Source organism: Barbatula barbatula, assembly GCF_947034865.1.
Source record: "Barbatula barbatula genome assembly, chromosome: 23".
NCBI classification, from domain to species: Eukaryota; Metazoa; Chordata; class Actinopteri; order Cypriniformes; family Nemacheilidae; genus Barbatula; species Barbatula barbatula.
The window spans coordinates 15,094,347-15,107,591 of NC_136786.1; the positions used below are offsets into that span (position 1 = coordinate 15,094,347).

The following is a 13,245-nucleotide window of genomic DNA, read 5'->3' on the forward strand; positions in this document are numbered from 1 at the left end:
CTCTGTACATGCACTTTTGAAAAAACAGCATATGCTGGGTTAGGTATGTTTTGATGCTGGTTTGACCAGCTTAAAACAAGTATTTGAACCAGCACATTGTAATGTTAGGAATAAGGACTATACACACGCACGTCTGTGTTAACTCTTAGTCGTCTTTATTAACATCACACAGGCCATGGCATTACGGATGAACCCCGTACTACTACCGTAGTCCCCGTCTTAAGCGGGCAGTACATAACATGCAATGATTACCGTAATGACTATCATTACACACATGACCAGTTAAGGGCCAGCTTAAACCACCACAAACCAGCATCAAAACATACTAACAACATACCAGTAACAACAGGGTGATGTTGGGATTTTACGGAGTAAAATGTCCGCAGATTCGTCGAGTGCTTAAGCCCACACGGCTAAAGTCCTGTGGTTTTCATTACTTCACCCGCAGGACTACAATCCCAGCCAGCCATTTAAAAAAGTCACACAAGGGCATTTACATCCATATGTACTCAAATGCCGGCTAGCGAGGCTAACAGAGCTGTTTCTGTCAGATTCAAGTCAAACGCTCGGCGGGATAGGGAATTTTGCAGTGGCAATCAAGTTACGCACGCTGTGCAACATATTCTCACAGTTTTCTTGCGCACACATGCGTAAATACACACACACACATGAATGTTAATACAATGCAACTGCAGCAAGCTGTGTGCTACATAGCTAAAGCTGAGCCATAATACATTATCCCTGTGGGTTATTGACTTAGTATGTGAATCAGGCCGTGAAAGCTGTCCTGACTTCAATTTGGGGTGTTATTATCCAACACAACCCTACCGACACCATTTATTTTGAAATCCCGGTCCAGCATTTTAGGGAAAAATTACTTCTACGTGAAGAAATGTGAAACCTCAGAACTTGCTGGGGGAAATTTTTGTTTCATCATTATTTTTGTTTCCTCGTTATTTTTGTTTTATTGTGTTCTTTTTCATAAATATCCCTGAACTTTGTTAAAAAGTATTTTTTTTGCAAATATTGCTTGATTTTATCCCCAGCAAGTACTGTAGTTTCGTGGCTTTTTCCATAGGCATAAACCTCACTAAACTTTATAGGATTTGTGCCAAAAACAAGATGAATTATTTCCCATTGGGGTTAGAAAAATAAACCTCAAGATATATGCTCTGAAAATTCTGAAAGGTTAAGGGTTTAATTTCTCCTTCTACCTTTACCCAAAGGAATTGCAAAAATAAAACAAGTTTCCCAACACTCCCAAAGTCAAATTATGCTGCTACAGGTTTAGGTTTACTGGAAAATGAAACAAACAATATCGATACAGAAACTTAGCAGGTGCACATAAAAAACGCTGCATTGAGTAATCCGTTGTGTGTGTGCCTGTCTAACGTACGCACATGCCTGTTATATAATGATGCTACCCTTGCCACTGGTTACATCATTATAGCATGATGCGTTCATTGTAAACACAATATAGCTCGCCTGGTTATCGCTCTTAGGTAAATTGTGTACTCATTAAAATTTGTCACACTGCAATGAAGAGGATTTGCGGTTGAAAATGTATGCACGCATATCAAATATAACCTTTAGCTAGCTTATGGGAGTGAAATACAGTCACTCTCGCCGGGAATGTGCTTGCGCAGTTTAATCCCCCTCAAACTATATTTGAACAACTCTGTGTTTTTGCAGCACTCCGTGCACGGGGCCGCTGTAACGTGCAACACGTTTTATATTCATACTGTACACTTCTACCAGCTATTAAATCCAACAGCTTTGATCGTGTTTGCGTGGCTGCCAAAAACCTATGCAGGGTTTATTTCTTTGATGTATATCTTTTTGATGTCAAATTGGGGTTCGTTTGCGTCGTATGTTGGATTGCGAGTGTATCTGAAGTCTCTGTTTGTCAGTACGAGATCTGTCAGGTCAGGACTCGTGTTGAGTGACGCTGACTGCAGCCGAGAGCTTAGAGATGGAAGACAGACAATGTGGCACTGACAGACGTCCATATGGTCCTCTGGCAGCTCGTCTCATCAGGGACACCGCTGTAATTGAGCAAATCCCACGGCACGGGGCAACGAGAGGGGAATGCATCTGTTTCTGTGTAAACAATGCAAATTACAGAACTCTAACAGTGGCACACACTTAGACACACATTGGCTCACAAACATACTTTTGCAAAAAAACAGGATGGCACTTAAGAAAATAGACCGTCAGGTGTTCCTGTAACTTAAATTAAATTTCTCTTTTGAACATCTTCAGCTACAAGCAGTCGCCCTTCATATTCAACGCACGTGTCTGTCATGCATCATACATCAAATAGCGGTTAGTCAGTCACAGGGGATGAAAACTACGCTGAAAGAGTCATGAGGCTATAAGCTGTCACTTTATTTAAGACAAGCCCAGCTCCATGTTACTCAGTGTGCCACTGAGGATTATGTCAGTCATTATTTTAGAATTGACACAGATGTTTTGATCACTGACTGTTGTGGTTTTTGCATTCAATAGTCAATGAGTTTAGAGATCGAAGTTCTTCACTGAAATACAATTCCTCAATTATATCAATTTCCGCAATAATTTTGTCAGTCTGTGGAATTTGTGCCGATTTCAATGGCTTTAAATTTGGTGCATGACAGTGAAAAAGACACCTTTCAACTTAAAAGCTGCCCTTAATATTTAAGTTTAATCAAATTGGCTCTACAAGTCTTAACAAGACTGAAAATATATTAAGCTTCTAAAATCTAGTTGCATTTCATAAAACTTCATTTTATAAGTTATGTGAAATACAACTAGATTGCTAGATTGATAATTTAAACTCAAATTATTTGATAAAAAATCTGTAGTCCAAAATTCTAAAGTGATCTGGTAGGGAGCAAAAGTGTTGTCCAACTTTGAAAAATCGACATTTCGTATGGGTATTCTTTATGGCTTTTTAAATAAAAAAACAGAGAGGATGAACAGCTAATGTTTGCTTTATTCTCTGAGTTTTTCTATATAAGAATAATATTTCCGAATATGCTGTAGTTCGCCTTTAAGTTTTCATGCACACATTTCATGTTAGCCTACAACATTACCTATCGATGCTGATCGAGTTCAGCCAAAGTCTGATTAAGGAAGTCGTGCCATTAGGCGGCCATCTTTGCAATGTGCCTCCGGGCAGTCAGGGCAGTTATTATGTAATTCAAACAAGCGTGAATGGGAATACAGATATTTCTACAATCGCCGACTAAAATCCAAATTAAACAACATATTTTAAACCAACATTTAAAAAAACGTTTGTTTCCTATGATCAAGTTGGGTTTAAAAACGTTTTCTTTCATGTTGCTTTAGATACTACGCATGCGCAAAGCTTCGCTAGGTCAGCCATATTGAGCGTTGCATTCCTCTCCTTTCATTTCATTGTTTTTGGTATACATATAGAAACAAATGTATGCTTCTCAGTGTAGATTTTAATAGCCGACTTAATGAACTCAACCAAGTTTGTATTGACTTTTGTGATTCAGCGTCATTCTCTATTTCCAACCCTCAGAGCCCTAATCTATGTTTCTATCCCACTCCTTACATTAGTTAGTGTTTTAGTTTCTCGTGTTGTTAAAGAGAAAGGCTCGATTTGTTTTCTTTATACTGTGGTGGAAAATAAAAGATCATGCAGGACTTACTGTGATAAGAATGTGAGGACAACAGGAGAGAGAGAGAGAGAGAGAGAGAGAGAGAGGTGTGCTGATGTGGAATGACGTAGTCATATCTCGATGAAACACAAGCATCGGGACGCACAAATAACGCTCTAATCCACAACCTGTGGTAGAATTTGAGGGTGCAGCAGGATCCTGCCCTTAATTAACTCTGCTTTATTTGCTTTAAACATGGCCGCACTGTTTGCTTTGAACAGGCACCACAGTGGGTTTAGCAGAGATGCATCCCTGTCAGGTTGCAGTGTTTTTTGGGGTGCTATATATAAAGGACCTGAAATGGCACTATGGGACATTAAGTCTTTTTTCCATCTAATTGGGATGCAATTCTCATGAGAGCCTGTGGCACGGTCATGTTGTTATAGAGATTTGTTGGCCATGATTATTTTCTGCTCCGTTTAGCCTCTAGATGCATGCTGGGACAAATAGATGGCATCTCAGCTTTGAGGTAGCTTCAGATCTTACAGGACCTACAAAATCCATACCCATTGGCCACACTGAGAGAACATCTATAGTAGAGACTATAGATAAACGTCTTTATAGACTTAATCTGATCCAATGCAGAGAATTTACTGATAAATTTCCTGCTCCTTAAGATTTGCTGAGAGAAAAGTGTTTTGTGTATATTTCGTCAAGGATTTGTGGTCAACTCCGATATTAGTTGTTCTCACATTTCCATTGAATGTCTCCTGTAAAAGTAGCTTTCCATCCACGTCATGTTTCCAATGCATGTCCTTCCCTGCATTCCTCTTAATTGACACATATGTTCTTAGATGCAGTCTGACCTTAAATATTCAGAGGTAAGCATCCCAAGGTCAGCTGTCCCCATTCATATTATTAGTCAGAGAGAGTCGTACTCAGACGCAACTTTGAGTGTTCCCGGAAAAGTCTAACAAAGCCCATCCGCCATGAAGACAATCTTCAGGATATGTTGTGATGTGATCATTTTTATCAGTATAGTGGAGTTTATCTGAGGCTTCAGAGGCCCTTGAGATCATCCATCTCAGGCTTTCAGAAACATTTATTCAATGTTTCATAACCAATGCAATCTCTAGTTTTGTGTCCTTAGATTTCCTTTATTTTAAAGTTGTGTTGAAGAGACAGAAGCACATCTTAAAGAAGTTATCGTAAAATATATAATATAAAAAAATGTTGGGTTACTTCTTCCCAGTGTTGGGTCAAAAATTGACAAACCCAACCTTAGGGTAACAAGTTAACCTATTCTGGGTTGTTTTAATCCAAATGCTGGGTTGTTTAACCCATTGTTGGGTCCAATACCCTTCACTGGGTTAATTTAACCCAAATGTTGGGTTTGTCATTTTGACCCAATGCTGGGTCGAAATAACCCAGCATTTTTCAAGTGTAGTCTCACAAAATGAGACCTTTTAAATGATTAAATGTTTGGCATTGGTTTTGTAGACAAATATGAATTGTGCCAATGTTTGAATTATTTACAAAACGCCTTCCTTCATTTATGTTTTTTTGTTTCTTTTTAGGTTTCTTTGTAAGAAAAGAGGCCATTATAAAGCCATTAAACACTCATTCAGTATCATTTGATGCCTTGGACAAAATATGTTTACTTGAAAAAAGGCTTAAGTATAAGAAAGATTTTATTTAACATTTTAGGTCAAGGCAAAATTCGTATACTTTGTGTGACAAAGGGTAATGATTTCTCGACTTGCTTCCACTTCTCTCATCTTTGCTCTGCCTAATTACTGTATTTCAACTTTGATCGTGCAAAGTGGAATATAATCTGTCAACGTATTTGTGGCCTGTTGCAGTCGAGTGATCACGGACACGCGAGTCTTTAGAGACTACCAGATAGTCCATCAGCAGTCGACCAGGCGGGGATTTATTAAAGTCACAGAGGTAGCAGCATTTAGTAGACAACATGGCATGTCACCCTGTTTAATTAAAGTACTGACAAGGAGTTTGACTCTTTAATTGTGTCACTATCATCCTGTTTAGAATATGAAGACTGTCAGGGGAATCTAGGTTAATTCAAGATCATAGCCTAATGAACCTGAATGACAGTTTTGTCACCACAAAGCCTAGCATACATATAGGGAGGAGGGAGTTGGGATGTTTATTTTAAGGGCTCTTATTAGTCGGAGTTGGGATGTTTTATTTTAAGGGCTCTTGTGGTTTTAAAATATATATTTATGTAAATTATTGACTGTTACCAGACCTAATGTGTAACCAGTATGCACTTGAATATAACATTAATAATCCAAAACTATATGATAGTCCCCACAGTCCTCTGTTTGATAGTACACTGCCGGTACTCTGTTCATTGTTGCCAGTGTGATGGAGTCTAATGTCTCTCTGAGGAACATTGCCATGTTAATTGCCTCATTTACGATTGAATTCAACCCCCCGCCCGATCTCGAGAAGAAATTTGATCATTGCCCGCGAGAAGGTTTCCCGTTTTAGATGGCATCAGTGGGTCGCCGTTTTATTCATTGGCGTCATCAAGCTTATCAATAAATCAAGCCGTTTGTGAAACGTAGCTGGACTTATTTCAGCAAAAACCCGTTGAAGCTATTCAGCATTGATGCCAGATTATGTAGCGCTCTGCTACTATACTGTAAGTCTGCTGTGGTCCTTTTATTACTGTTTTGAAAGTTGCATGCTTTGCATATTTGTATTAATACTCCCAAAAGTAGACACTTAAAGGAACAGTTCACCCAAAAATGAGCGAAGGAAAAGATATGAGGAAGAATGCTTTTTACCAAACAATTCCTTTTCACCATTGACTACCATAGTTGGAAAGTTTGCTTTACTAATTTCTTTGTTCTGTTAAACACAAAAGTTGTTTTGAAGAGCGTAGGAAAGCAAACCCAACTATGTTCTAGGTCAATCGTGACACAAGAACCGTTTGGTTACAAGCATTCTTCCAAATTCTCTGTGTTTATCAGAAAAAAATAATTATACAGTTATGGAACAACTTGAAGGCGAGTAAATGATGACAGAATTTTTTTTTTGGGTGAGCTGTCCCTTTTAGTACGTGCAGGCACATACATTTACAGATTAGATTGGTGTAAATATGTTGTACTCTTCAGAAACTGTTAATGTCATGAGCTGTGTGGGTACCTCATAAGTAATTAAGTCTGCCACCATATTCAAAGGGTTTCTTTATGCCAAACTTGAAAGAGTTTTATTTGCCCAATGGTGGGATTTATGACGATAAAGTATAGCCATGGCTATTCAAAAACTGTGGGTGTGTTGAAGATAAAGTGTTATTGAAAACATACAATGTCAAGTTCCAAATGTGCCTAAATCGCCTGTCAACCTTGTTGTAATGTTCCTCTTTCAGTCACACTCACACAAATATGTATAAAGCTTAAATCGCGTATTTTGTGATTTACATTTTTTCCCATAATACAGTATCATTAATAATATTCGCCATTTATGTTTGTTACTGTGTTTTGCAAATATCTAACCAATGAAAGGTATTAAAAAGTGCTTTGCAACTTTGGCAACACAGTATGTAATCATTTAAAAAGTACAGCGTTTTCCTGAAAAACTGCGAATTTGGACATACGAGTTTCAGAAGGACGGCGACAATTGTATAAAATGATGAGAGAGGAATTTATATTTTTATCTTTCGCCCACACTTACACTCCTTGAACAGCCTTGTCGCTTATAATGTTCCTCTGTCTCATCCAGCTTCTTATTTACTTCTGTTGTCTTTCGGGAGTTGTGTAGTAGACAATCAGGTGGAGGTATTGATCGAAATGAGATCAATCAGCTTTGTCAATGAACTCTGAGTCCGACCACAAACTGACTCGAGATTAAATCAGCTTCATTCACTATGCCAGTCTTAAGTACTTGTGTTAACGACTTTAAATGCGTGATTATGTTGCCACGTGCCTGTTATTTTACTCAACGGCCATAAAAAGACTGCAAAGACAGTTTGACTTCACAGCATCTTTTGTTTTGACCACTTACCACACAGAGAAAATGATTATGTTTGAGAATCCATTATTAACATCTGCTAAAAAGAATCCTCTGGTCAGGGGAAGATTCGGGTCATCGACGGACGCAACAAAAACACCTGTCCACTCTCATTAGCCGCTTCCTATTGACCCTCTACATCTTTTCTTATTGGCTGACGGGTACAGAAATCCTGCAGCTGTTATCAATGGGTGCATTAAAGATGGTTTGAATTCATGCCAGTGCTAACTGAGAGAATGAATGTTCAGTACAATTTCTGTCCATCCTAGATGTTCAGCGAGCATAACGTGGGACGTCAAGTGCTTCGTGTGCTTGTGTGATCATGCGTTGCCATGTTTGTGCGTTCATATCTGTTAGAGCCTCTAAAAGGCACGCTCTCCTATACAACTTCATTCTTCTGCCCTAGATCTGTCACGCTGCCTGTGAAGTTCCTGCGTGCTGATGGGAGGGGAGACGAGAAGAAACAATTTCGATGATGTCACTTGGCCCCATTTTACAGGCATTTAAAACAGCGCCTGAGAAACCTGCACACTCGGTCCCTATTTACACGGCACATTTCATCCGAACCCTGAATCCCTGCTATGTTTTAATTAATCAAAAAGCACAATGCTTATCTTATCAGCCGATCGGTTTTATTCCGACTACAGGATGGTGGGCAGGACGGCTGATCCTCGGGAGAAATAGGCCCGTAACTGCAGGGTGGCTGATGCTTATCTGTCGGTTTGCTTAGACTGGAGACGTCATCTGCCTTGGAGCGGTCCGACCCTTAGGTTAAGGGCTTAAGACACCGTAAAACACAGAATCCATTCTGACGTTCGTCTTATCTCTATCAAATGCAGTTTTGTGGTGATAAAAGTTATTTGTTTGGGGTTTGCGTTTATCAAAGTCTCCCATGCATGTGATGGATTCTGTTTTTGCTGTAGTCCTTCTAAAAATAGAAATGAGTTCAATGGTGTACGTTTATTTTTAATAAATTGACGCGAGCCAATAAGAGAGCAGCCTCAGGTCACCTGCCTGCCAAAAATTTGTGTACCTACATTAACACTCATTTGTCCGGCGCCCCGCAAGTAGAATATATATGTATACATAAATTAACTGAATGCGAACATAACTACCAGACAAATATAGGGTGAATTAATCGTTTGTTACAAAATTAGTTTGCCGTTTATAATATATGTTGAATTTTTGTTTAACAGCCTTTTTCTCTGGATTATTTGGATGGGGCGGCGCCCCTGGATTGACCAGCCGCCACTGATAAATACACAGATATCATGTTGTATCACCAGGTCCCTGTTTATTCCCATTGATCTGTACTTGAAGGTTCATGTTCTACATTACAAACACAACTCAACATTAATCTTTTATAGCTTTTGTGCTTTAAAAAATAATGTAATTCCTACCAAAGTCTCATAAGTGCGTAGTGGGTACAGTAGGAATCTGTACATCACCTATCTGAACCCTCAGAGTACAACCAATCTTTTTGTCAAACATCCAGGACATCAGAGAAAATGAGCAAATCTAGTGTGCCTGTTAGGGTTCAAAAACACAGACACACAGACATCCACAAGTGTCAACCCCAACCACCCCTATTTCAGAGCAATAACGCAATAATGGAAACCATTTTCCCCATAACAGTTTCAGGAAGGACATTTATTTCACTTTAACCTTAGATCTGTTCGCAGTAATTGTGCAGGTCTGCCAAGCCGGCGTTATAACATACAAGTTCTATTTTACAACTGTACAACAAGAGAATGAAACTCTCTTTTTCTCTCTCTAGGGAGTTTGGTTGGCGAGACCCGGAGTTGCCGGAAGTCATTCAGATGCTACAGCACCAGTTTCCTTCGGTTCAGTCGAACGCTGCGGCGTATCTGCAGCATCTGTGCTTCGGAGACAACAAGATTAAAGCCGAGGTAATGATGATTCCACTCACTGCACCAGGAAAATAATCATTTGTATTACTTTTACAAAGCCATTTACAGGGAATCTCCTTATCCGCCGTGCATCGTCCGCCTCAATGAAGTGATGGCAGCAACGGTGCACCGGAACATCTAACAGCTGGCGGGAGAGAGTTATGTTGCCGGTTCATGTAAATGGGGATTAGAAGGCGATGATTGATTGAAGCCTGTGAGAAAATTTGGCCTGGATGCCAGGGTTTACCGTCTGCTCTTTCTGAGAAATGCTAAGTGTCTTTTTACAGTATTAGGTCCTCATTATTGTACTGAGGCATGGGAGTGCACGCCCACATAGACTGCAGGGTTAGAACCTCCTGCTGACCTTCTCCCACTAAATGTCTCCCATCCAGAAACTGATTAGACTTATTCTTGCTTAACCTTAGTTGGAAACCAGGTGAAAGCTCTAGGTTGATGGCTGCTGGCATAAGGTGTGATTATATCAAGATTTTTTCTAAATAAACAGGGTTTGGGGTTTGCGCTAGCTATGAAAAGCATTTTGGAAATGTACATGGCATGCTAACCAAAGTCTTAAAAAATCGATATCTGACTTCTATTTTCCTAGCCCTATTTTTTATTATAAAAATATGTTTATTGTATAAAGTTTATTGTATTATATAAATAACATTTTCATTGCATTTGGCAGATGCTTATATCCAATGCAACTGAAGGTGCATTCTATACATTGTTTGTTTCCTTTGATCTACCAATTGAGCTACAGGAACACTACAACACAAAAGCATTGCAAATAAAAATAATAAGCAAATGATGATAGTTTTGTTTTTAGATTTACGGTAGTTTAATTCATATTTTTAATATTAATGAAATTGATTGTTTTTAAGTCCAATTTCTTTTAAAATATTCAGTGTTTATTTTTATTTTCAGGTAATCAGTTTAGTCCCTCAATTAAAACCTATTTTTTGTTTGTCTGGTCAATTAATATTTTGGCTGATATTTTATTTTACAGAATTGTTTTGAACATTTTTAGTTTTGGTCATCTATAATAACTATAAAAATGCCCATTGCATGCTTTAAGTAGTTTAACATCTGTACGATAACACCTCCATTTTTCCCCAAAACGCAAGTCTGCGTGGCTCTCGGGAAGGCACGCCAGAAACCAACACTCAAATCAGTTTTTGAATATAGTTGTTAGTTTTGTTTGTTTGCGCAGAAAAAGTATCCTCATCGCATTATATTAATTTATTCTGAACCACCAGAGTCCGTGGACAATTTTGCGATGTCTTTAGGCGTTTTTGGCTGGAGTTAGCCTTTAAGTTGCATTTTATGTTGACGTTCAACAGAATAAAATCTAAATGAATTTTTAAGTCGACGTACTACGGAAAAATACAGAAATGAACTTCGCACAGACAGACACAAGCACACATAAACACCAGGCATGTGCATTTGATGAAAATGTCTTTACATAAATTTTTGGAGTATTCAATTGTAAACCATTGTGGTGTGTATATTGCGATAATCACATATCGCAATATACACAGTTGCTTTGGATATAAGCATCCGCCAAATGCAATGAAAATTGTATTTATATAATACAATAAACTTTATATAATAAACATATTTTTATAATAAAAAATAGGGCTAGGAAAAAATAAGTCAGATGTCAATTTTTAAAGACTTTGGTTAGCATGCCATTGAGCTTCGATACTGTTTTTTTTTGTGGTATGGTAAACTCTATATACATTATATAATGTATAAAGTATATATCTTCCATATCGTATTTATGCATCTTGCAGACGAACTGTCACGGATTCAGAATGCACATTTCTTACTGTGCTACCCTGGAAATCTCTTATACTGAAAGATTTTTTTATTGATACATGTTGTTTGGTGGAATTAATTCTTGTACATACTGTCAACAGATAGTTTTGTTCCTTTATTGAAATTTGATGCCAGGTCTCTGATGGTAGATTTTCCAGCAGCGAGTTTTCATAATTATAAGAGTGGCTTTGCATCGCAGTAATTAAGAACTAATAGTACAGCCAAACAATACACGCAATAGCAGCCTATTGACAGCTATTCTCCACACAGCAACTTCGTAATTGTATCCCAGAGGCTTAAGAGAGGCTTGGAGGATGGGGAAATTAAATTTGCAGAATAAATCTGCGGGAACAAAACAGCGACAGAGGGGGAGATAAGCTCGCCGACAAACTTTAAATGATTTTTAATGAAAAAACAAACCAGGAGACCCAAATTAGTTTAGCCTGCAATGAGCTCCCCTTCGAACCAGCGTTTCTCTCCTTTTGAAAAAATGTCACATCTGTTCAGAAGAAATGAAACCTGAGTCTCATCAGTTTCACTGGACACCAAAACAAACTTGGAATTTCAGGTTGTACCTTTACTTTTATTGTATGTATTGTATTTACAAGATGCTATATATTCAACTATACTCTGTGTACTGCTTGCTCTGCTGGACATAAACCGGAGCCTGTCCTTCTTATTTCATTAAACTAGATATTACTGTAAAGGTCAAACATTTCAGTATTTATTGTTTACGACCTTGATCTGTGAAAAGCCTTTTAAAAACCTTTATTATACCTTTATGATACTTACTGTAAGTATTATTGATTTTACTTATTAATTTAATCATGTATTTTGTAACAAGCTGAAGTATACACCATATGGATGACGTACATCAGGTGCATAGAGATGTATTTACAGTCAGGTTATATACAGCTTTCCTTTGCAAAGCTTTTACCCTATTATCTGCTTCAAAAGTCATGTCACCTTTTTTAGATGTCTGTTCTGTTGCATAAGACTATCCAAGCCAGACACGGTCACACTGTTTGTCTAACACCCAGATTCCTTTTGACACAAATGTTGCGTCACTAAAAAGGCCAAGAGCAACAGATGAGTTATGGGAGATAACTTTGTACCTTTAACAATCCACTGTTACACTTCTTGCTTCTCTAAATGATATTTCAGTAGCTGTTCGTGTGTGTGTGTGTGTGTGTGTGTGTGTGTGTGCGTGCGTGAGTGCGTAAGTGCATGAGTGTGTGCATGTGTGGCTGGTTGGTTGGTAGTAAAGTAGAGTTAATTATATGTGACAGTGCTGCAGCAGATGGTGCTGAAGCCCTGAACAAGTTATTTCACCCCTGCCATTCATTTTCCCCAACATATGAATATATAAGCGCTTTCATACTGTAGAGCAGATATTGAAGAATGACAGCGGTCTGCAGCACAGGGCTTCTGAGGCTGTTGCTGGCTTTCTTACTGTATATTGTTAAGTCTTTACCAGTCAGGCAACAGACTGTTCCGTCACAGAAGGGTTGTAGTATCTCTGAAGTGAAAAAGTACAAATCTGAAACTTATTTTAACTTTATTCATTTTCTGCTTAGAAAATGTACCTGCATGACTGACGAAAGATTTATTATAGCCTACATTTTAATTTGGGCGTATTTATCATATGAAAATGAATCAAAAAGAATTCATTAACATTTTTATATATATTTTTTGTATTGCTTAAATATTTCCTTTTCAGTTAAGTTTCATTTTTTTCACTTCTTCAGTTAATCATTTTAGTGCATAGACTAGAGATGCCCTGATATTAAACGTATCCACCGATACTGATAGCCGATTATTCGGAGTGATATCTGCTGATGCTGATACCAATTATAAACTGATATAACGGC

At 38.2% G+C, this 13,245-nt stretch overlaps 1 protein-coding gene across 2 annotated transcripts in view; it reads left to right on the forward strand.

Annotated features, from left to right (window-relative positions):
* Window positions 1-13,245, forward strand: part of ctnnd2a (catenin (cadherin-associated protein), delta 2a) — a 171,657-nt gene that overhangs the window by 105,545 nt on the left and 52,867 nt on the right. For both annotated transcript variants that reach the window (XM_079488368.1, XM_079488367.1), the window contains exon 9: window positions 9,424-9,556. In XM_079488368.1, the coding sequence (XP_079344494.1) occupies window positions 9,424-9,556 (133 nt within the window). The remainder of the gene's footprint in view (window positions 1-9,423; window positions 9,557-13,245) is intronic.